Genomic DNA, 26,132 nt, shown 5'->3' with positions numbered 1-26,132 from the left:
CTGAATCATTTTGTGCTGAAAAGCAAATTTCAAATGGAAACCAGTCAATAGGTCATGTCCTCTCTCCTTCGGGTCAACTGGATGGTTACCCTGGGCATGCAGGACACCCTTTTTTCCATGTCCCAATACACCCAGATTCAAGAAAATTCCTGCACCTTGTTTATCAGGGCAAAGTTCTCCAGTTTTGAGCCATGTCTTCAGCATGTCCACCGCCCCAAAAGTGTTCTCTTGAATCCTAGCTCCTCTTGGGAAATGGCTTCACCTTCCTGATGTCAACGTTTGTCTCTGTCTCAATCATTGGCTGCTTCTCTCTCCATGGACTTGCTAAGTGCTTCAGTGGATGAGTCTGGGGACCTGGGCCTCATTAGAACCATTTGTAAAGAGGGTCAGGGTTCATATGAGGCCTCTTCAGTTTTATCTAAAGCATGCTGGCATGGATAGACCCAATGGGACTGGTGGTTGTCCATAGAAAGACTTCGAGATGGGAGTCTCTTTTACCATTGCACCCAGAATTTTATTCCGACACTTCAGGAGGTTTGGGGAGCCCTTCTAGGGAGTTGGAAATTCTCAAGGATGTGACCTGTAGATCCAGAGAGCTCCACATCTATGTGAAGGAACTAAGGGCCATTCAACTGAGTGTCCAGGTTTTTTCTCCTTTAGTGTGTGGCAAAGCAGTGGCAGTTTACGTGGGCAACACCACAGCACTGTCGTATGTCCGCAAACATGGGGCACCCACTCTTTTTCTCCCTGTGAGTCGGCGAAAGACCTTCTCTGGGCAGATCAGTACCAGGTGAAGATTATTACTCACTTCTTGTGGGGAAAAATGAATGTCCTTGCAGATGATTTGAATCGCTGCAATCAGGTGCTGCTGAGGGAGTGGACTTGTGACTCCCTCGTATGCGACGATTTCTGGAAACTTTGAGACAAACCAACTGTGGACCTCTTCGCAACATCGAGAAATCATCGTTTGTCTCCCTGTTGCTCCCCAGTCCCGGACCCTCTCACATGGGCAACAGATGCCATGCTGTTGGATTGGATGGGCCTGGATGTCCATGCCTTCCCACCTTTTGGATTGATCAGGGAGACGATCAGCAAGTTTTCCTCTCACCAGAACGTTTCATTGACCCAGATCACTTCGTTCTGGCCCAGGAAGGAATGGTTTCCAGATCTGCTGTGTCTATTAATTGACTTCTTAAGACTTCTGCCACAAAGACAGTCGCTGTTCAAACAGCCCTACTTCCTCAGGTCCCATCAGGGATTGTCCTCTCTGGCCCTGACAGGCTTCAGACTGTCAGGAGCCTCATCAGAGTAAAAAGGCTTTTCGAAGCAAGCTACAGAAGCTTTTGCTAGGTGCAAAAGATCTTCTGCTAGCAGGCTCTACCAATCCAAGTGGTCAGTTTGCAGAGGATAGTACTGACAAAATAATGTTTCGTCTTCTGAGACCTCTATAAGCCAGTTAGCTGACTTTTTACCTTTCCTGAGGACTAATAGGAAGTTGCCTCCCTCTACCTTCAAGGGGTATAGGTTATTGTTTTAAAACCTCAGTGGCCTTATCAGTTCCTTTGAAACCTCCAAATTAGAAAAGCCTGAATTTCTTTTGAATTTGGACGTTGTTCTGAAGTGGCTTACAATCTCAACTCTCAAACTCCTCAGCTCGACCTCTTTTAAGAATCTCATGAAGTAGGCTCTCTTTCTTGTGGCACTAGCGATCCCCCAACGCATTAGCGAGCAGCAAGTGTTCAACATGAGAGTAGGCTTTTCAAATGGAAATGCAGTATTCTCTCTCTCTCTCTCTTGGTTTCCTCGCCCAGAATGAGGACGTTTACAAGCCATGGCCTCATTCATTCATTATTAAGAGAGTAACAGACATCCTCGGGCCAGAGGAGGAGGAGAGACTTCTTTGTCCTGTGGGAGCCTTGAAGTACTATCTTCAGAAGACTGAAAAGATCAGAGGACCCTCTGACAAACTTCGGTTCTCAGTGAAGAACCCTTCACGCCCTCTGTCAAAGAATGCACTGTCTTTCTTTCTTAGAAGTTCAATTACAGAAGTGCATTTTCAAGTTCAAGATGTTTGATCTTCCCTTAAGGTCAAAGCTCATGAGGTTCGAGTGCTTGCACTCAGCCCAGAACACCCCTCTTTTTCAACTCGCTTGGCGCCAGCTTCGTCAGTCTTCCCCACCCGACCAGTTGCCACCAACTTCCAGCTGTGGAGTGTTTGCCACCAACATTTGGGCGCTTGGTGTCAACAGTGGGGTGCTCAATGCCAAACTGCGGGCGCTTGGCGCCAACTTCCACGATCCGTAGCTGGCATAGTTGGGAAAGGAAGCATAGGGGCTCTCTGTCCCTCTACTATCTCTTCACCTTGTTGTAAGGTCGTTGAGGTAAGGGAAGCCTGAAGGTTTAGTGTACTTGGAGTACCTGCCAGTTTTTAATGGTTGGGGTGGTGATTCATAATTTTGGTTGTAGGTGATAGTGTTGTGTTAATCTGGTCTATGCCTAGGGCAAGGGTGCCATTTTTTGTCTTTGTTAGCCATTGGTGAACTTCCATGGCTGCGGAGTACCCACTGAAGTGGGGCGGCTCTTGGCCAATACTGCCACGCCCTCTACAGGTTAAGATGAGTGTCGACCACAGGCGATACCCCCCCCAAAGCAGATCTCTTATCAGATAAGGTACAACAAGCATTGACCCAATGCTAGCAACCTTTCTAGTTCAAAGTCATTATCTTTATTAATGTTTTGGATTAGAACATGTCCACGATTCCCATCTCCTTGCAATGTGGAATCAGCTATGTAATTGCTTTGTAAGTCACTTATATAAAAATGACATTTTTTGGTAAAATAAAGTTTTATATGTACTTACCAAGCAATTACATAATGGGAGCCCACCCTCCTTCCCTCAATGGACATTTAGGCATCAAATGAACTGAAGCTATATGCTGAGTTGTACGTAGCAGTCCTGAAAGTGGGCAGGACCCTGTCACCTACACTAGTGATGGCAGCGCCACTGCGAAAATTTGAATTTCGTTAGACTGCTGTGTAGAAAGCTAGTAGCTATGTAATTGCTTGGTAAGTATATATAAAATTTTACTTTATCATAAAAATGTCATTTTTAGTCTTAAAATTTATACTGTGATCAATGTACTGTATATATTATTGTAGAATAGCTTGTATCTGTAAAACTAAAAGTATCTTTGAATTCTTTTTTCTATAAATTCAATTGCATTATTCTTAACAAAAGGGTAGGATGGTCCATATAGGTTGCAATTTAATAATATTTCCATATTACAGTTGACCCCCGGTATTCGCTGGGGATGCATACCACTACCCCTGCAAATAGCTCTAAAAACACTTGTAACTGCCTACAATATTTTGATAGTCCAAAACACCAAAATACCTTCTAAAAATGCTTATACCTGAATATGTTAATAGTTTTATTGCAAAAAGTTCACTTAGTCACGAAAGTGATATAAAAATACAGTAATTTGTGAATATTTCTCTTTGAAAAATACCGCAAATAGGTGAATTTTCCGCAAATAATGTGTATATATGTTCCACAGAGAAATCTGCGAATAGGTGAAGCTGCAAATCCAGAACCCCGAATAGGAAGGGGTCCACTGCAAAGTATTCTTTGAATATTAATATGTATTTCATTTTTTACAGCCTCTTGTGTTTGCAGTCCCAACGTCCGTGATGTTTCTATACTTTATAAAGAAGAGGGATAAGACAGAGTTCAGTCAGTCTCTTTTATCCTTATCCCTGGCTTTAGGACTGAATGGTGTTATTACAAATATTATAAAGATTATTGTTGGTAAGTTGAAATGTAGATTGGTTTATGTAACTTCCTGCCTCTGTTTTTAAAATTTGTAATTTTTCACTCCTTGACATATGTTAGAGACTTAGCCTAACTTGAGCTTCAACTACCGTGTTAGAGGTGGCCAACTAATTGAGATAACCATGGTTTGCCCCCACCTTCTCTTGTCATTGGTTGGTTTTTCACAACAAACTTAAAACCCATAACAGTATTTATACTTTTTTTTCCCTGGATATAAAATACCTCAAATGCTTTAGTTGCACAGTGCTGCTGGCAGCCAGCCAGTAGCATTGTATATGGTGGTGGTGGTTGGGTGAGGGGGGGAGCAGGTCCTGTGCTGCCAGGAGTGTCAGTATTCATGGATCTGGTGTGTTACATCACCCAGACATTTTACTTAATATCCATTTTCTTTTCACGATTAATTATCTCTATTATATATTTCATTTCCCTGCCAGCATATGTTTTTCTCTCATAATATGTTAAATATAGTACAGTGGACCCCCAGTAATTGCGGCGGATAGGGACCACAACCACCTACGTTAAGCAGATATCCGCGTTAAGTTGGCCTACCCATCAAAAAATGTTTATAACTGCCTGCTTTAATAATTAAAACATCAAAGACCCCCAATAAAAATGCTTATAATTGTCTATTTTAATAGTTAAAACCCCAAATGTATCTTAAAATATCATCCTAAACTAAGTGATATAACCCAACAAAAGGAGGGTGCAGTCCATTTATAGCCTTTCGTAAAAATGTTAAAATGTAGAAAACAGATTTTCATTCCAGGTTAGTCATCGACTTGTTAGGTAGCTAATCGGTGCTTTTAGGGCCTGACTAAGAATTTTTAATATTTCAATGTCATCTTACAACGTTAGACATACTATGGCTTACAGCTACGTACTATTATTCATGCAGTCCTGTTGTCTTTTTCAAGGGGGACATTGTTAATTCACGAGAGAGAGAGAGAGAGAGAAATATTAAGGTTAGGTAAATCATATGGGTACTCACCAGTGACCTATGTTGATTGAAGGTGACTATGATGATTTAGCAGTGCAGTTGGTTGAATGAATGATGATATGACTGCACAGCAAAGCAGAGGAGTTACATATGTACTACAACTCCTCTGGGGGTGCCACTTTCACTTCATCACACAACATATGTTGCTGTATTAATAACTTCCTCTGATGGTTTGGCTCTTTTCTCATGAGCCGTAGCAGAAGCAGGATGTTTAGGAGGCTTCTTATGGTGGTACAGTCCAATGAAGATAACTTACATGTGTACGTACGTACGCACAATTTAAAACTTGCCACAAATACTATGCTTTAAATCTTAGCAGAGAATTGTGCAAGGTTAGGTCAACTACACATTGTATGTTTTGCACATCATGTACTGCGCAACTGTGCAATTTTATTGTTTTTTTGTGTTTTGTAAAATGATTTTGAAATATTACAGTACAGTAAAGTGTTTTAGGATGAGTTTAGAGCACATCTAAAATACATGGGTAGTTTGTAGAACGATGTGTAACTATTGTTACATAAACTTACGCACGAATGAAACGGTAGGTTTGCTTACCTCACAGCTATCTTCGTACGTAATTTTTATGTTAGCATTTTTGTGAATTAATACATTTATATAAAATTATTTACAGTGAACCCTCGCTACTTCGCGGTTCGACTATCGCGGATTCACGACTTCGCGGATTTTTTCCATTACGTATGTTTATTATAAGAGAAAATATACAGCGGATTTTCCGGAAATTTCAAAAATAGTCGCGATATATGAAGACCCAAATATTTCATTAATTCCATTAATAATTATTAATATCTGCTAGTACTGTTGGTTCATTGCATTATGACATATAATTCAGTACAAAATGAAATTAAACAAAAGAGAATGTGATCATACGATAATTCATTATAGTACTAGTAAAATTAAACTGAACATGAAACGCTAATCAGATGCAGTCTGACATTGTCATATTTGAATGGTGTAAGGCTGCTGATGGCTACATATATACTAATTATAAAATACAAATGTAATGAATGTGCATCTTTTCCATGAATCTTTTGTACTGCATCCAATAATATTGTTTGTTGCAAAAATCACATCTCGAATAAACCTATACTACTACAACAAAAAAAGCATAAAATAGCGTAAAGTATATTTGAATTTGAAACTAGCATGTAAGATGGGCTGTGATTGGTTCCATTGGTGATAGATGACGAATCAGCTCCCAAGTTTTGTAATCTCGCCTGTGATTGGTGTTTTGACCGTTTCTCCGACCCGCAGCAGCTTCCCTTGTCTCTGACCCGCAGCAGCTTCCCTTGTCTCTGACCCGCAGCATCTTCTCGCGGCCACTTCGTTTCCCGCTCTCTCGGTAGATAGATGCTGTTTACATTACCAGTGCTGTGCGTGACAGTGTGTGTTTGAAGTTGAACTTTTTTTTTAACTTTGTTTAACCCCTACAATGGCTCCCAAGCATTCTGCTTCTGCTAAGGCTGGTACTGAGCCTAAACGCCAACGGAAAATGATGACGATTGCTGAGAAGGTGACACTTCTCGATATGTTGAAGGAAGGGAGAAGTTCTGCGGCGTGGCCGCCATTTTGGAGTGAATGAATCCACCGTTAAGCTACATTAAGAAGGGTGAGGCGAAGATTAGGAAGACGGCTGCCATCACCTTTAGCAAGTCAGCAAAGCGAATTGTTACGGCTCGTAATAAAACGATCATCCGTATGGAAGGTGCTTTGTCAATCTGGATTGCCGACTGCCGGAAGAAGAAAATAGCCTTGGATATGAACACCATCCGAACCAAGGCTTTGAGGTTGTATGAGAATTTCGCGGCAAAGGAACCTCAAGATGATGGCGACCACGCTGAAGAAGAAGAGGAAGACGACGAAGATGATGTAGATGAACCTCAAGCAGGACATCCACTGATTCCCAGCCTCAGACACGACATTTTACCGCCAGCAAAGGATGGTTCGCGAGTTTCAGAAACGCTCGCCTGAAAAGCGTTTCCCTGCATGGCAAGGCTGCTTCCGCTGACACGGTCGCTGCTGAAACTTACGCGAATGAGACGTTCAAGAATATTATCGCTGAAGGTGGATACAAGCCCGAACAAGTCTTTAATATGGACGAGACGGGTTTGTTTTGGAAGAGAATGCCATCGCGAACTTTCCTGTTCAAAGAAGAAGCCAAAGCCTCTGGCTTTAAAGCATTCAAAGATCGTGTTACCCTCGTGATGTGTGGCAATGCTGCGGGATTTTTGCTAAAGCCAGGGCTTATTTATAAGTCGAAAAACCCTCGTGCTTTGAAAAATAAAAATAAGAATCTCCTTCCCGTGTATTGGATGCATAATCCAAAAGCATGGATTACGAAGATGCTGACCTCCAACTGGTTCCACCAGTGTTTTATCCCACAAGTCAGTAAATATCTCTTAGAGAAGGGCTTGCCATTTAAGATCCTTCTCCTGTTGGATAACGCTGGTGGACACGCGACTGATCTTTCGCATGAGGGCATTCAGGTTGAGTTCCTGCCACCCAACACAACGTCCTTAATTCAACCGATGGACCAGGGGGTTATCAGGGCGTTCAAGGCCCTCTACACGAAGAATACCTTGGCGGACCTCGTTGCGTGTGTGGATGCCGCCCAAGAAGATGAGGATGAAACATTCAATTTGAAGGCGTACTGGCGGCAGTACACAATTGCCACGTGCCTTCAGAACATCCAGAAGGCACTGCAAGAAATGAAACCTGCTACCGTTAACGCCGAGCTGGAGGAAGTTGTGGTCGAGATTGTTTACGACGACGAGGGGATTTACGCCTGCCGAGATTCAACACTCTGCAGTACGGAAATCTGTGCAGTTGGCTGCAATAATTGGAGGTGACGGGTTTGGCGACATGACGACGGAAGACGCGTTGACGAGTTGTTGGACTGCCATCCCCAGCCGCTAACTGACGCCAGACCTCGAAGACCTGACAAAATCAGCCAGTGAGGAAGAAAATGAACCACAGGAAGAGACCCAAGAAGTTGTCGAAGAAACAGGCTTAACATTAGAACGGCTTGCCAAGCTCTGACACCTAGCGAAGGAGCTGAAAGAATTGTCACAAGAATGGGACGAGGATATGGTTCGTTCTCTGCAGTTCTGCAACAAAATCGATGAAGACATGACTCCTACAGGATGCTCTTTGATCGAAAAAAGAAGCAGCGGCAGCAACTTCCGATCACAATGTTCTTCCAGCCTCGCAAAAAGAGCCAGTTCCTCCTGCTACTATGCCTTGGAAGAAATTGAAGAAGTGTCCCAGGAAGAAGTTGAAGAGGTGTCCCAGGAAAAGACACCTCAGTCTGAAGAGACGTAAAATACAATCATTGGCTGCACAGTAGAAGACATCATCAGCTTCATCATCATCATTTCTACTGTGCAGCAAATTCATCGCCATCATCATTCAAGTTTTTTCTTCAACTTCTTTCATGGTGGGTACAGTAACAATCTTTATTTCTTTATATACTTTAATATTCTAACTTTTTAATATTAGTGCCTGTTTTAGATTAGGGTACTGTACATGCATTAAGTGTTCTGTACATTAAAGGGTGGTTTGTTAACAGTACAGGCGGTCCCCGGTTTACAACGGGGGTTCCGTTCTTGCGCCGCGTCGTAACCCGAAAATCGTCGTAAACCGGAAAATCGTCAAAAATCATAAGAAAACCTTACTTTTAATGCTCTGGGTGCATTGAAAACGACGTAAACTGCATTATTATTGGGTTTACATCAAAAACCTTCAAATTATGATTATTCTGCCGTTTTGGGGCCAAATTTCTTCGTCGGATCGGCGTGCGACGCGTCGTAACCCGGAACATGCGTCGTAAGCGGGAAATAATTTCTGATGAATATATTTGAAAAGCGTCGTAACCTCGGAACGTCGTAAGCCGGAACCGTCGTAAACCGGGGACTGCCTGTACTGTACATACGAGGAGGGCTTTATTGTAACTTCCAACTCTATCGTGGTGAGTAAAATACTGTACAATTGTACAGTACGCACCATAACAATCTTTCTATTTTTTTATGTTCACTTACTGTTTTATTGCTTATCATTTGTGCCTGTGTACTGTATGTACGTATTGTAGATATCTGTACATTACTGTAAAGGGTGGTTTGTTAACAGTACTATGTAAAGGGAGGGTTTTAAAAGTCTGAATACATGTTAAATAAATACTGTAAATATGGTGTCCCTACTTCGCGGATTTTCACCTATCGCGGCCAGTTCTGGAACCTATCTACCGCGATAAACGAGGGTTCACTGTAATGTACTGATTACAGTACCGTACTGTAATATTAATGTAAACACAGCAAAATACAGTACAGTAATCAATATGTACTGTAAAGTGTATTTTTGTCTTTTGATAAACGTTCGTCCCAAGACCAACAAATTCAGAGCAGAGCGTGCACGTGCACAGGCTCTTAATCTTAAACTTTGAAATACTGTATTACTGTAGTACAGTGCTTCAATAATACATATTCAAGTGTTTGAAATGATATTACTAAAGTGTTTCAGTGATACTAAAGTGTTTCAATATCTGCGAAGTAGTGAATTTCCTGTGATATATTTTGATATATGCAACACAGCCAAGCATGCGATGTGAATTATCCGCAATATGGTCCGAAGCGGTCCAAAGAAAAACCCACGACTGACTGATTCCGCGATTGCTGATCTGTGACTAAGTGGGGACCCACTGTAGTATATTTCTTATTTAAGATGAAAATTTGAACATCTCATTAAACTGTTTTCACCAGTTTCAACCAGTTTGCTGATTGATTATGTAAGAACAGTACTGGTATTTATTTGCTCAAATGGAGAGCTACTAGCGCTGTTTTCTTTAGGATAGTTGTAGATTTGCTTTTATTGCATTAATTTCAGATCCGTGTAATAGAAAGGAAAATAACAATTATAACTGAAAGAGGAGCAAAACTGGTATTACTTGTGTCCACCATTTATATTATAGTACATCACAGTCAGCATATCACATACATGAGGAGTATAACCGTAAAAAAATTCTTAAATTCTTGTAGACCATACAAGGTTCTTTGAGTACTTCATTTTTCATACCACATGCTAGTTGCTTTTCTACAGGAAGAAATCCCATAAGAGAGACATGCCAGTAGTGATTCTGTGGATGTATCTGGCTTTTAAGCTTTGAAGTCATCTTTACATACAGGCTGGCAGTAGGATCTTCCTCCTCTTCCTTGGTAGCAGTCAGGGAGCAGCCATTTTCAAATTATGTCATAGTCAACCAAACATGCAACCCAGGCCATCCAGTAGATGATCTTGTTAGTGGGGTTATGTTAGCCACACAACCCACATATAAGGATGTGATGCAGTAGTATTTGAGACAAGTTATCATCATGACCCCCCATTGTTCACCCCCACCAGTGCAGCTCATTCCAACATCACAGCTTAGCTTTTATCCTACTTCTTGTTCAAAATGATTGACATTTGCCTTTTGTAGACAGGCTGACTTCAGCCACAATACAGGCAGAGGTGGAAGGCTAGCCACTTCGGGATGTTTTGGAATGAACAACCAAGTTCTGCTTTTCCTCATGACCATAAGGACTGTGACCAGTGAGCTCCAGACCAAGGACAGCAGCAGTACCAGTGTCTGGATTAATAAGACATCCACGGCATTACGAGATAGTGACCATGCAGTCGACTGGAGTTGTGGCTGCAGCAGTAGCAATCCCCATACTGTCTCTTCAGCCATAGGATCATAAGACAATGACCAACCAGTTGATCAGGCCCAGGAGTGTAGCAGCAATAGTGCCCATGTAACAAACTAGCTATATAAAAGAGTGATCTGGAATGTGCAGTTGCCCACCATAAAGATTCCAGCACTTTGTTTATGGTCACTACACCCAGGCTCATTGGCATCAGTGTGGCATCTGTTTGCATTGAGCTTTTGTTGCAAGCTGGCAGTTCATTGCTGTGCCCAGTGGGACCAAGCAGCTTGGAAGGTAGAAGCACTGATACATCTTTGGTAAAACCTGGAGGTGTACACTCCCCCTTCATTAAGACTAATCATTTAGTTCAGAGACAAGCTTCAGGTTTCAAGAACCTGATTGTTGCCCTAATTGCTCTATTTTGACTATAGCAGGATCCCCAGTGGAGGAAGTTGTTTTCTTAGCCACAATTTCAGATTCCACAGGAACTTTAAAATTTGTAGCTTCATACATTGAGATTATCCAGCAAAGTCTTAAGAAATAAGTTTTTTTTTTTTTTTAGGACAAGTGCCTTAATCTATTATTATACCTTACAGAGCTTCAGACATCAACCTCTACTAGGGTTAGTGGAGCCAATATTGCAATTAGTGTTTGGAGAGTGTCGTTAACCCAGTTGATGCCACTTTCCCTTTAATAGCAAATTTTCTCCAATTTCTGAGATGGTGCAAGGAAAAAGTCTCAACCAACAAGAGATACGAGTCGGGACTCTTGTAGTCTTTAAGCTTTATGAACTAGATATAGATTCTTCAGTAGAACTTAGAAGACTACCAAGCATTTTGAATGTAAAACAAAATAAAAAGAGCCCTACAATATGCTCCAGTGCATTTAGAACCTCATTTATTGAGAGCATTTATGGGGATACCCATGAATTACCACTTGATTTGCAGAGGGAGGAGTTGAGTCTGTAGGATTTTTGCAGAATTAAGTCTGTCCTTAAATACTTCCTTGTGATGCCTTAAAAGAAGCTGATGACTGAGATATAGCAGGCTAAGAGTATTCAAGCTTTTTCAAATTAAATGATCAATAACAATTCTTTAGAGGCAGAAAATTCAGGAAGTGAACCATTCTCATATCCCACAGTGTATTATAACCAGAATTTTCCATGTGCCCAAAGTTCTCAGAAAAGAGCTCTCCCATAAAAGACTTACTGCTAACTAAATTCTTGAACAATTGGATGAATCATGCATATCTGTGTCACATGACTGCTTCTAAATTTACCCCAAAGTTGACAGCATTAGTAATGGCTTAGGAACTTGCTTTAAATAGTAGGGGAAAATGATTTTTTGATACTCTGAATCTATTTGGAATATTTAAAGTTTCCAACCTTTTGCAAAAAAAACTCTAGTGGATCTCTCATTTCTTGTCAGCATGAAATTTAATTTCTACTGGGTTTCATCCCTTATGGAAATTCATGGTAATGAAATATGGGACAGGGAAGTGAAGGAAACCACTTTTGAATGATGGCCATGCATGAAAAAGTATCCCTGCCCTTTGTCAGTAAGAAGTATATAAGCCTGTGGAACAATATTAACCCCTGGCCTATAAAATTTAACAGCAACTGTACAGTGAAAGTTGTCTTAATTCGATTGAGCATTGGTCAGATCTGCCTATGCAAGTACATTTTAGATGGTTGCAGTGCACCAGTGTGAGCTCGGTGTGAGTAGTTACTGTTAGTTGATTGCAATCTAGTGCTCTGCTCTTGATTTATAAGCAGCAGGAGAAAATATGACTTTCACCTGTAATCTCATGCCAAGATTTTACTTGAGCCGGTTGTGGTCTTTATAAAAAAAATATTTTTAACAACATTTTGATCTATTTGTAATTTGTTTTTTAATGTATAATTATTTGAATGTTGTGTGTACAGTAATACCTCAATCTTACATGATTCGAGTTGCATGAATTCACAGACCAGCGAACTTATCATTGGAACCTAACTGTCATACATGATTTTTCACAGACACGTGACATTTGTGTATCCTCGAGAGATAAGGGTTGTCCTTACTTAAGAGAGTGAAATTATTTATCAGTTATTACTGAGACAGAGAGAATAACACGAGAGAGAGAGAGAGAGATTGTCCTTACTTGAAATATCAAGTTAAATTATTTATGAATTATTACACACACACACACACACACACACACACACACACACACACACACACACACAGAGAGAGAGAGAGAGAGAGAGATTCTTAGAGAGAGAGATCAAAAGATGAGAGAGATTCAATTCATGATTTATGAAGGAAAAAGAGAGAGAGAGAGAGATAGTATCAGAAATCTTTTGACATGTGGAAAATGATTGACACATCTGACAGCTTTGCCCTTACCCCTCTCTTCAAAGGTTTCCTCAAAAGATTGGGAAATGATATTTGTTTGTTTAAAATATCACAAAATTTACTATAGAAATGTATAAATTTTAATTATTATTATTATTATTATTATTATTATTGGAAAGAGAAACCCACAAGATTCTTGTGTATAACTTTTTTACTGGTAAATATTTACATATTACTTTGATCTCGAGCACTTTCAGGTCCTAACTGTGACCCTTTTTCAAGAGATGAGGTAGTCAGGCTGGTTCAAGGCCCAGCAATCTTCTGGAACTTCTTCTCCCTGTGCTGTCATTTATATGATGGCTGTCCTGGTTTTCATTCTCTTGAGAGTTGTTAATCTCGTCAGTTTGATATCCTGATCTGATGGTCAGTGGTATTAATCCTTGTGGTATGTGAGTAGTCACCATCGGTCTGTTGGGCAGGAGACCTAACCTCCAGGTCAGAAGGGTCGATCTCAGCTTCTTTTAATATTAAAGATTGGCTTATGGGATCTTCTGAGGTAAATCCTTTGTTTCCTTCTATCACTTTAATCTGTCTGATGAGTGCCCTTCCACTACCCTCCTATGACTGATGTTATTGCTTTTGTATATAAGCCTACTGTTTTTAAAATCCATCCTATGGTCCTTTTCCCAACAATGCCTAGCTATATCACTCCCCTGTGAGTTGAGTTGTACTGCCCTCCTGTGTTCTTGGATTCTAGTCCTTATTCCCCTACCTGTTTCACCCACATATTTGTCTCTACAATTGTTGCAATTAATTATGTATACTCCCCCTACATCATCTGCATTACTATCTTCTCCTTCCAATTTATTTTTACATACTTTGTTTTTTACAGTGTTGTCAAAGGTATATACAAATTTATATTTAATTTCTTTCATTTTTTATGTAATTTGTTTCATTTTAGGCATATAAGGGAGGGAAACTATTTTCTTGTTTTCTGTATTCCATGTACTCTGCATTTTCCTGTAAAAATCCTCCTAGCTTTGTTGAGTGCCCTTTTTCTGAACCATTCCGGGTATGCTAATGTATCAAAGCTTTTATCAATGTAATTTATTTCTTTATCTATCTTACAAAGGGTCACACGTTCTCATTGCCCTGAGATAACCTGTTAGAACACCCATTTTTATATCATGACTGTGAAAAGAGAAGAAATGAATATACGAGTTTGTTTGTGTGGGCCTTCTATATGTGCTGAATTCATATCCTATTTCTTTCCTTTTTATCAAGATGTCTAAAAGGGCAGTTTATTATTGTTACTTTTTCTAGAGTGAATTGGATATTGTTATCAAAACTATTGAGTTAGTCTAGAAAAATTTCTATTTCACTTTTCATCACCCTGCAGAATGGCAAAAATATCAACCACATATCTCCACCAACCTTTCAATTTCAAGTTAGGGACATTAATATTAGGAACTAGATTAGTCTCAAAATATTCCATATATATATATTAGCAAGTATTGGTGATAATGAGGACCCCATAGCTACTCCATATTTCTGTTTGTATACTTGTCCCTCAAACGTAAAATAAATATCACTAACACATAATTTGATCAACTCCAGGAAGACACTTATTTCTATGTTTGGATTGAAAATGCCCTCATTATGCTTAGTTTGTAAAAATTCTAAAACTTTATCTAAGGGGACATTTGTAAATAAAGCTACTACATCACAAAACTAACCATATGTCCCTTTATATTCTTGTTCTTAACTTTCTCTATGAAATCTACTGAATGTTTAACATGTGATTCTGAAAATTTACCTAAGTATATTCCAAGTTCTCCAGCTAACCACACAGCTAGGTTTTTGTTGGGAGATTTCTCTTTCCATCTTCAGAAGAAAACTGAAAGAAGTTTTTGTTTGGTTCATTATTATTATTATTATTATTATTATTATTATTATTATTATTATTATTATTATTATTATTATTATTATTATTATTATTATTATTATAATTTTATTAATCTTATAAATTTTTTAAAATTAGTACTTATTAGGTAAATTATTTATTTATGAGCAAAACAAAATAAACACATACATGTAACCATAAAAATTCTCTCATCTCAGTAAGAGATGAGAGAATTTTTATGGCTATTTGTATACATTTATTTGTTTTGTATGATAAATGATTTACCTAATAATGAGTACTAATTTTAAAATATTAATAAGATTAATAATAATAATAATAATAATAATAATATAACTATAATTACAAAATTTATACATTTCTATAGTAAATTATGTGATATTTTAAACAAATATCATTTCCCAATCTTTTGAGACACCTTTGAAAAGAGGGGCGAGGGCAAAGCTGTCAGATGTGTCAGTCGTTGCCCACAACGTGTCAAAAGATTTCTGGTACTGTCTCTCTCTCTTCTTTCTTTTTCCTTCATAAATCATGAATTTCCATCTTTTGACATCTAACTTAAGAATAACTTCTCTCTCTCTCTCTCATGTTTTTTTCTCTCTGTCTCCATAATAATTCATAAATAATTTAACTTGATATTTTAAGTAAGGACAATCTCTCTCTCTCTCTCTCTCTCTCTCATTCGTAGTTAGCGCTCACACATTTTTACAAATTATTATTTCTCTGTACGTCTTTACCTGTACAATAGATAGTTTAAATTTATCTAATTTTACCTGTACCATCTATGAACTGTAAATGCGCTAGTAAGGCAAATACGTTCTAAAACATGGAGACATAATAACTAAAGAGTTGTATTAGTCCGAATAAAAAACATTGTTTGTTCATGAAAAAGCATTTCAGAACAAAGAGGAAGAGACATAGAATAAAGAAGTTATTAAAAAGAGGTTGAGTAGACTTCTAAAAATAGATGGTCGGAAGAGGAGAGGGAAAGAAATTCTCTTCCAAGTCTCTATTTTTATGTCAACCATTTATTTCTTTTTTTAAGGGTAATGTATTAAGCTAACTTTTAAATGAAATTACAGTAACTTTTTAATTTCATTAAGAAGTTAGCTTAATAATTTGGGAGCATGATTACGGTCATATTTAGAGTTTAAACATTAGAAATAAGCATTTATTAGCATTTTTAGAGACTGCCAAACTTATGCAAAAATTTGCCTTGCACGAGGGGTTCTGGAACCTAACCTCGCGTAAGTTCAGGGTATGACTGTAGTTTCTGTGTTTCTAATAACCGTTTTTCTTTAAAAATTTCATTCATTAATCCCCATTGCCCTGATAATGCTGAATGGCCTCCTTGGCCCCAGTGCCAGGGAATATGGCTCAAATTTCATACCTTTATGTATTCAAACCTCCCTGGAACAGCCATAACTGGTCACAACACCCTTTGCCATCCTGCTCTTGCTTCCTACACCAGCTACAAAGAGGAGCTTTTATGCCTGATGTTATCTCAAGAAAACAAAAAGTTCAATTGTGACCCATTTAAAGTTGTTCCTTTTTACAGGCTGGAAACATGTCACTAGAAACAGTCCACAGGTTCAAACAAATTATTCTTAGGGCTGTAGGATGGCAAAGTGGCAGAATTCTGGTTCATGAGAACTGAGCTCTCTCCACACTGTTAGTTTGTAAATGTTTCTTGGATGGCCAGTGTAATTTAGAATACAGGTATCTGGAGGTGGTATTACCCTTGTAAGATATTACCTTGGGGATGTAACACACAAATGGAATGATCCATGTTCCTTGTGACTAGTTGTAGTTACTGGGTAAGTATTACTTTCAGAGGATGACTGAGGAGAATCATTATCCTCTTCCAGACTCATGACTTCCTCTCTTACATAAGATATCCTATGAGATGTAGACTTCCAAGGTCACTGGCATCTATATCTCATTGAATCAGTTGTCATGTGCACAGTTACAGGTGCCTTTATTTTATAATTGACTTAAAGCGGTTTTGCTGTTCCACATTATTGATTACCACACTTGCCAGAGGCATGAGTCCCTTATTTATTTATATTCATCTCCAAGGTGCTCTCAGTGGGTCCTGCAGTTACAATTTAAAGCAGTCAGCAGCTCAAACCTCATGCATAAATTGCAGTCTGGGCTTTATGTGAGTAATGGGTTTATGATGAAACAACCTGAATTTTGTCAAAAAATTATTTTTTCATGGAAACCCCTCACTCATGACTTCCCACCTTTCGGCTTGTTGATTCCTTGCAGCCTAATATCCAGACCTGAAGAAAAGTGAAAAAGGCATTTGATTGATACTTGAGGATCCAGGTGGCATATGCTTTGATAAGTTATCACCCGTCTTTTGTCTGTTATACAAAAGTCAGCAATATCTTGACATAATAACATGAATGCAAATGTATGTGATAGGTTTGTATGAAAAATTTATCTTGTTTAATAAAAATATTGATAATACAAGTCATTTGTTCAGTATATATTAGTAATATATTATATCTTCCATTAATATGTTTGTCTCCCTTATAATGTTTAGGTCGACCACGCCCTGATTTCTTCTATCGATGTTTCCCTGATGGTCATCACAATGACCTAGAAGATGCTACCGATATTGGTTCGTTGTGTACTGGTGAAGTAGGTGCAATTGAAGAAGGACGTAAAAGTTTTCCTAGTGGACATTCATCATGTAAGTTACAATCTTATTAACAGTCATTGATAAAATCATTGCATTGTTTCATATTTAGCATAAATTAATTCTTATCTCTCTTCGAATGTGCTTGTCCTTATCATGATTGAACAGTTTTAGATGGTCTCATGGACTTTGATTCCGGTTGGTTTTATTATATTTTTTACCTTCAGTTGTACGGGATATCATAGTTTTCAGGATAACTAGCTTGACTACTAGCAACCTTTGAGTAGAGCAAGACTGACATACACAAGCTTAACCCTTAAACGCCGAGCCTCTATTTCCGAAAGTGTCTGCCGTATGCCGGCGGCCTTCGGGAGTTAGCGCCAAAGCGGAAAAAAAGTTTTTTTCAAAAAATCACAGCACGCTTAGTTTTTATGAATAAGAGTTCATTTTTTGGCTCCTTTTTTTGACATTGCCTGAAGTTGAGTATGCAGCCATCAGAAATGAAAAAAAATATCATCATATATAAATATTGAAATATATGACAGCACGAAAAAAAATGTCATATATAATTGTATACAAATCGCGCTGTGAGCAAAACGGTTAAAGCTAATGAGTTAGTTTTTTTTCTTTGTATTGTACACTAAATTGCGATGATTTTGGTATATAACAAATTGCAAAACGATCAAAGCAACACAGAAAATATTATCACAAAATGATGCATGAATTCATAACCCGCAGACGTAAAAAAGTTTTTTTAAAAAATTCACCATAAATCGTAATATTGTGCTAGAGACTTCCCGTTTGTTGCAAAATGAAGGTAATTGATTGAATATTACTAGACTATAAGTGTTTTAGCTTACAATTGCAATTTTTTACCATTTCAGTCGAGTTAAAGTTGACCGAAGGTCGAATTTTTTCTATTTATCGTGATTTATATGAAAATATTTCAAAACTGATAAAAGCTACAACCATGGGTTATTTTTTGTTGTATTCTACATGAAATTGTGCACATTTTCGTATATAAAACTTTATTTAACGACTAATATAAAACGGTGCAAACATTATGACAACGTGACGAAAGAATTTCTGAGATGTTCGGCCAAGTTACCGAGCGGACGTAAGGAAAACATTTTTTTCAAAAATTCACCATAAATCAAAATATTGTACTAGAGACTTCCAATTTGTTGCAAAATGAAGGAAAATGATTGAATATTACTAGAATGTAAAGGAAAATGATTGAATATTACTAGAATGTAAGAGTTTTAGCTTACAATTGCGTTTTTCAACCATTTCGGTCGAGTCAAAGTTGGTCGAAGGTGGAAATTTTGGCACTTATCGTGATTTATATGAAAATATTTCAAAACTTATAGAAGCTACAACCATGAGTTATTTTTTTGTATTCTACATTAAATTGCACACATTTTCATATATAAAACTTTATGTAACGACTAATATAAAACGGTGCAAACATTACGACAAAGTGACAAAATAATTTCCGAGATGTTTGGCCGAGTTACCGCGTGCGGACGTAAGGAAAAAGTTTTTTTTTTTAAATTCACCATAAATCAAAATATTGTGCTAGAGACTTCCAATTTGTTGCCAAATGAAGGTAAATGATTGAATATTACTAGAATGTAAGAGTTTTAGCTTACAATAGTGTTTTTCGACCATTTTGGTCGAGTCAAAGTTGACCGAAGGTTGAAATTTTGGCACATCGTGATTTATATGAAAATATTTCAAAACTGATATAAGCTACAACCATGAGTTATTTTTTGTTGTATTCTACATGAAATTGCACACATTTTCATATATAAAACTTTATGTAACGACTAATATAAAACGGTGCAAACATTACGACAAAGTGACGAAGAATTTTTGAGATGTTCACCGAGTTACAGCGGGACGTAAGGAAAAAGTTTTTTCCAAAATTCACCATAAATCGAAATATTGTGCTAGAGACTTCCAATTTGTTGCAATATGAAGGTAAATGATTGAATATTACTAGAATGTAAGAGTTTTAGCTTACAATTGCGTTTTTTCGACCATTTTCCTGGTCGAGTCATTGTTGACCGAAGATTGAAATTTTTGTAGTCGGTAACCAGTCGGCATTTAAGGGTTAATTGACTACTAAATATGGTAAAAAATGTAATACATTGCTCTATCAATGTACTTAAGGGGATCTGTCAGGACACCACCCTCATAACCAACATGGGCAAGCTTAGCCTCACATCCCCAATGATGGAACAATTGATTATATGTACATATTAGAATATAAAAATATATAAACAGAAGATGAGAGACAAGAGGAAGAGAGTAAGAATAATAATTAATAGGGTAAAATGATTGGTATAGAAGTTGCAAGGAGCAGTGAAGTGGAAAAATTACAACAATCATTAAAACATGCATGGGGATAAATCTGCAAACATTATGAATACATGCAGACCTAGACTTAGGATCAGGTTGTGGAATTAGATCTTAAAGACCACTCTCCGTCTCAACCTAATGTAGTAAGACTTTTCTCAGCAGCTTTATATGTAGATAGAAGTAGGTAGCACTTAAGTTGAAGGAAACATTTAAGAATCTTATTTGATGATATGGTAACTATTGCCTAATTATATTTAAATTCATTGTAGAATACATCATGAACATGTAATGTGTACTTTATAAAATAGAAGGGTGTAAAAATATGAACAATTAAGCAACATTGTGGTAACTTCTTGGAATATACAATTTACTGTCACTACCTGAAAATTAGCTTTATAGATAATGGATTTGTAATACAGTGTAATTAGTAAGCTACAAGCAAGATTGGTTTATCAACAGATCAGTTCTAGAAATGCACAAATAACTCCAGTATGGTAGTTATCGTTTGTCTTACTTATGTGATGAATGTTAAGCTGTCTGGTGCTGACATTGACACATTTTCACTTTTAACATTTTTTATATAGCATATTACATTATGTACTTTGGAAAAATTATTAAAGACTTTTTGATAGTTTCATTTTGCAGTTTGGGGTTCCTGAGCTTATGGACTTGTGGAAAATTAAGTGTGTTTTGTGGGCAGCGCAGTCAAGGATGGAAACTTGTAGTTGGCATAACACCCATTGTATGTGCCTTAATGATTGCACTCTCTCGTACCAGCGATTATCATCATCACTGGCAAGGTAAGAAACATAAGGGGTTTTCTTTCTATATATGTACCAGGTTTTATTTATTGGATACTGTTTAAATATATATTAGTATTACTACAGAATGAAAATCATTGGGAATCACAACAAAGGGATTTACCACATACACTTTTGTATCATGCAATAATTTAAGAAGGAAATTTATATCTGAGTTGAGAGAGTCACACATACAAGAGATACAAAATGCGTTTGTGTGAACTACTGGCCTAGACTGTATCCATTTACCCATGTTAGATAGGTTATTGCAGCTGTATTTAAGATAAAGGTAAAGGAACATATTGTACTTACTGAATCCATTTATATTATATTTATAATGTTATATCAACATCAGTATAAACAACTGCTCATCTGCTATATGCATTTAAGTAGGTTAGGCTAAAGTTTACATTCTCAAAATCAGCTGATTGAGGCCTGCTACTGAAATAATTAGAATTAATTTTTAGCCGCTAAAAGAAATGGATTATTACTGGAATTATTAGTTATATTTTTGTACATAAAACAAATGGAAAATAGGCATACAAATGTAAACTAACATATATTTAAACTAAAATCCCCCCAAAATTGCAAAACCTCGTTTCTTGATTCGGTTGTTTACGCCAGTTTTATGGTAAGTGGTTTTTAATTATAAGAGATGGTTCTGAATTGTTATATAAGCCAGAAGTTTGGTAATCTAATTTGAAAATCTAGCCTAGTATAATCTATCGGAAGTGAAGTTTACTTCACAGGCATAGCCTATTATACTCTGCTAAAAATGAAATTCACTCAGTTAAGTAAAGCCTAGTTTTATTTTTTTACTTTGATTTATTCAACAAGATGACAGGATTACAGACTGTGTAAGAAAAGAGGTTAGCCTAATGTTATTTGGGCTATTGAAAACGTAACTCACATGATACATGAGATACGTAGTAAATTCATATTTTGGGGACAAAATTTTAAGGATCGCTTGATGTATGAGATTGCATGATACAGGTGTAAGAAAAGAGGTTAGCCTAATGTTATTTGGGCTATTGAAAACGTAACTCACATGATACATGAGATACGTAGTAAATTCATATTTTGGGGACAAAATTTTAAGGATCGCTTGATGTATGAGATTGCATGATACAGGGGTATAGATGGTATTGTATTGAATTATGGAAGTGGTTATCTGGTTTTAATAAAATATAAAAGGGGATACGTCATTTGGAAAACATTTTATCTGACTACATTGTACTGTACAGTACTATAAATCTGCTACCAAATAATTAAGGCTGATGTGGTTGTTTCACACGTGATGCTTCTGTATTGACTGTACTCAGAAATAAAATAAAAACCAAGTTGTTGTAGGGCATATTTTATTTTTTCTTCATCATTAAAGATTTTAAGCTTGTTAGAAGAATTATGCAGATGAGCATGTCTTGATGGTCTGAACTTCTATTTAGTTTTTCTTAAGGAACTTAATTGTATGTTTTGTAGTAAAGTAACCTGTCTGCCAAAAACCTGTAAGAGGGAAAAAAAAAGCATAAGTCAAACCAAGTGAAGCAATTTATGAGAACTTTGGCTATTATTTCTTATATGAATTTTCAGTTGTCTTGAATAATAATTTTTAAAACTTAAAATTTATTTTAATGCACATTACTACAGAGAACAATAGCCTTTATAGATCTTGTTACTTCAAATTCAGCACTTTGAAATCATGTTTTAGTGATTGACAATGGCAGGTTGATTATCCACAGTTTAACATTTGCCCCTAAGTAATTAGCACTATTATGAGTATACATTCAAATCATTTATTATAGTTTGTGATGTTTAGGAAACGGTAGTCTTGGTTTTCTCATTCTAATTTTTGTCACCTGTTCATATGATGTAGAAACTATTACTGTACAAAAATAGTTCTCTGCTGGTTCAGTAGGTTGGATCTTCATTTTTGCTAGCTTTGCATCTTCAGCGTATGTTCATGCAATAAAATTATTTTGCATGCTATGTAAGCAGTTAGCTGAGAGATAGTAAATACTACTCCTCTTTTAAGCATACATTATTTGGGATGAATCTTACCAACTGTTAAAGATAACTAAATCTTGCCCTGACAGGAGCATCAGTATTGTAAGTAAATGATCGCTTGTCTGTTCTCCATTAGGTGTATTTTGAATTTTTTGCCTGTCAGAATTCTTCATTCTGCTACAGAGATCAGTTTCAATTGTTTAGACTGTTTTCTACTGTCACAGTATTGTAATTGTACATTTGTTTCTTAGAATGTCTTCCACGGGAAGCAGAGCCAAGAACGTAAGCTTCTGCAGAAATGATTGCTTTGTTAGCAGGATGTTTAATTTTAAATTAAGCACACTCTTAATGCTGGCAGCAGGGGTATAGTGTGATCTTGAGAATAGATGTGATGAATGAAGGGTCTGGTTAAAGGACTTTATACTCAAGTTTCTTAGGCATAGGGACAGAAGTGAAGCAGATAGGACAGGGCATAGTTTTGCTATTTGTCCTCTTTCTCAAGGACCTTTGACTTAGTGGTATCTACTCAGTCTCTGAGTCTTTCCTCAACTATTCCTTTAGCTAGACCTGAGACTTCTTTAGCTCTGCCTTCCAGTTCCCTTTCATTTCAGGAAAAGCATATTGAGAAGTTAGGGCAGAATGTTAACTTCAATTTACATTCAGTTTAAGGTTTGACTGAGTTCATGTTAGGTTATTCCATGTTACCCCACTGTGTAAGATCTTTTTCATGTTCCCTTTGAGAGTTAAGGTGCTGGTATCCTTGCATGCCAGTAGCCCAATCTCAGGGCAACCCTACTACAATTGGAAGAGTCTGTTGCCAGGAACCAGGTTGGTTCTCGGGAGGGATGAGGTTTTGTACCCTCTGTCACTTTCCTCTCATTTACCACAATCTAAGGCGTTTAATGCAGTCACCAAAGGAATATTTTGGTAAATGTAAATCTCACCAAATTTTAACTTCACCATCATTGGAATATAATAATAATGACAACTGCTAGGACTAATGGTATAAATATTGACTGGGTTATTACTAGTAATGTTATGTTTACTCGATTGGTGAACCAATTGCTTCTACTTGTCATAAATCCTGTTCAATCTTTACATACCGTTTCTAAAACTATTGGCAAGTCTTTCCCTTCTACCTCTGCTTTCTAATTCTACCACTGGTGTGGAATCTTTAGTTGTTTCTAAGCTATATGCAATTTTAACTGCTTTACTTTCTGAGGATTTGCCTTCTGGGGTGGTATTAGGTCTGTCGAGACTGTTGTGAGTGAGGTTGGGGGGTTCAGGTGTTTCTCCTTTGCCCCTTCTCTCAACCTTCCGGTTTTCTATGGAGCCTGGTGGCGCTTCATCATCTCTTGCTCATCCACCTTGTATTAGCTCAGGTGAGTAGCAACAGGTGGTGTTTTCCTTAGTTTCCCCTTCAGTAAGCCAGAGATTTGTTTCATCCCCATTTAGTGGAGGAGAGATCCAGTAAAAACCCAAGCTTCCTCCTTTAAGCATTTTAATGAAATTCCTGGCATGCAAGAATACTTGTATGTCTTTTGTATGAAGTCTTATAGGGCCACCTATTATGATGCAGGCGCATTACCAGCTCTCAATCCTTCTTCAGTAGAGGATTCAGATTTATTTGCTTTTCTCATACCTTTGAAGACTCAAGACTAGCAAGGTGCCTGGGAGAAATGCTGAGGCAGAGATGTTGTCCTGATCTCTATTTTGAGTTACTGAAGTCTTGTTTTGCTGAACTTTTGCTCAGCTTAAGGAGTTAGTGACACCAGCTGGATTCACTGATGTTTTTTTGCATGGACAAGGCTTTTTCAGACACTGCCAGTGAATGTTTGCATGCTTATACCAACTTGTTGAAGTTGTCTCCTGTTCAGAAGATGGCAACTGTTTTGGTTTCCATTTGGATCGTCTCCTTAACCTGACGCAGTTTAAGCCAATCAGGGAGGATATATCATTACTAGAAAATAGGGAATTTCTTAGACATTCTTTAGTTCCTTCTAGTTAAAAGTTGCCTCTCTTCATCTCAGGACTCTTCTACAACTGCAAAGTTCTTTCATGGATCCTCATCAGGGTGACCAAACTACTCACTCACTACTAAAAAAATAAAAATAACGTTCAGCCCTCAGGTTCCAGTAAGAGGTTGGCATCAGGTCTTTTGGCATGTTTGGAAAGACTTAAGAGCAGAACCTGGGGTGGTAAGGTTACTGTAGGAGGTATGTGCAATTCCAATTCTGGTTCCCCTTCCACAGGCATTGTCTCTCGTAGCCCTTTTCTCTGTACCTTCATTAGCAGGAAAAGTATGTGGCGCTTTGGAAAGAGGTAGTGTCTCTGCTAGAGAAGAATGCAATAGAACAGGTTTTGATAAACTTAATGGGACTTTAGCCAACTTTTTCTGGTGCCAAAGGCATTTAGAGGTTGGTGCCCAGTTCTGGATGTATCAAGACTCAACAGCTTTGTTAATATATCCCCATTCTCTATGAAATCACCAATTACAGTTCCAGCAGCTATCCAGAAGAACAGTTGGATGATATTGGAGGACATGCAAGACCCATAGGATGCTCCCCTACTTAAGAACTAGTTACGTTCTGAACGGCCGTTCATTTCTTGTAAGTTGGCCCTTATGCTTATTTAAATACCATATGATATATGTAAAGTCAAAACATACAGTACTGTATACTGTATTTTTTTTTATCCCAAAACACAATATGCTGTACATGCAGTACTGTATTTGATTGAGTACTTTATTAATATGAATGATCCATTAATTAAATCTAAATACAGTAAACTGTGATGATAATGTAGTCGAACCTCTTAAAACCGGCATTCTGTGGTCTAGAAACTCCTGTTGTTCAGCCCAATTTTCAATCAGCCACCATTAGTTCATTGCGCGACCACGAGGGCGGCGCCACATATTGTTTACAACTTCCTGACAGCAAAAATTATGCCATATCTCTTTTGTTTTTAGGAAAATAATTGTTAGTAATGAAAATGTGTGAGGTAATATATGTTTTTGATATTAACTTTAATAGAATAAATAATAAATATATTTTTTTAAGATTCCACTTGAGAAGGCCCTTCCATGTCAAAACTTTTATTCAAAACAATGAGACATTTGGCAACGCACGAATTCCTTACTTTTAGAGGGCTTGAAAGACTTATAGATGGTGATATGGTTTTGATAATTTCTTTTACATAGCTGCATATTTACCCACTTGATATGCCACCCACAAGATCAGATGATGAAAGAGGTAAGAAGTGCAAGCATAAAGCTTTATCTATGCTAGAAAATGTTTCTATCCTTCCCCCAGTTAGCAAATGTTTAGTGTTCATTTTCCATTGAGGATGGCAGTGTGCTTTGTTTACTTTTTGACAGCAGTGTCTCAACTGCACTAATTGATCGCCAAAATTCATTATTTTTATCATTTCATTACCCTCTACAGTCAAAGTAATTGATAAAAGAAACTAATAGTGATAATTATGAAGATAGTAAATTTAGAAGATGAAAGTCACCGACAATATTCTACAGATTCTGAGG

At 37.5% G+C, this 26,132-nt stretch overlaps 1 protein-coding gene across 9 annotated transcripts in view; it reads left to right on the top strand.

The window, feature by feature from the left end:
- The window catches only part of LOC136830800 (phospholipid phosphatase 5-like), a 152,693-nt gene that overhangs the window by 112,299 nt on the left and 14,262 nt on the right, over positions 1 to 26,132 (top strand). For 5 of the 9 annotated variants that reach the window (XM_067090722.1, XM_067090724.1, XM_067090721.1 and 2 more), the window contains 3 exons: positions 3,661 to 3,808; positions 17,331 to 17,480; positions 20,423 to 20,590. In XM_067090722.1, the coding sequence (XP_066946823.1) occupies positions 3,661 to 3,808; positions 17,331 to 17,480; positions 20,423 to 20,590 (466 nt within the window). Of the gene's footprint in view, positions 1 to 3,660; positions 3,809 to 17,330; positions 17,481 to 20,422; positions 21,584 to 21,721; positions 24,707 to 25,092; positions 25,204 to 26,132 lie in introns of those variants that run through there. The other 4 variants (XR_010850752.1, XR_010850750.1, XM_067090723.1 and 1 more) reach the window with 4 other exon arrangements.

Source organism: Macrobrachium rosenbergii, chromosome 47 (assembly GCF_040412425.1).
Source record: "Macrobrachium rosenbergii isolate ZJJX-2024 chromosome 47, ASM4041242v1, whole genome shotgun sequence".
NCBI lineage: Eukaryota > Metazoa > Arthropoda > Malacostraca > Decapoda > Palaemonidae > Macrobrachium > Macrobrachium rosenbergii.
This window is presented reverse-complemented; position numbering and strand designations above follow the sequence as displayed.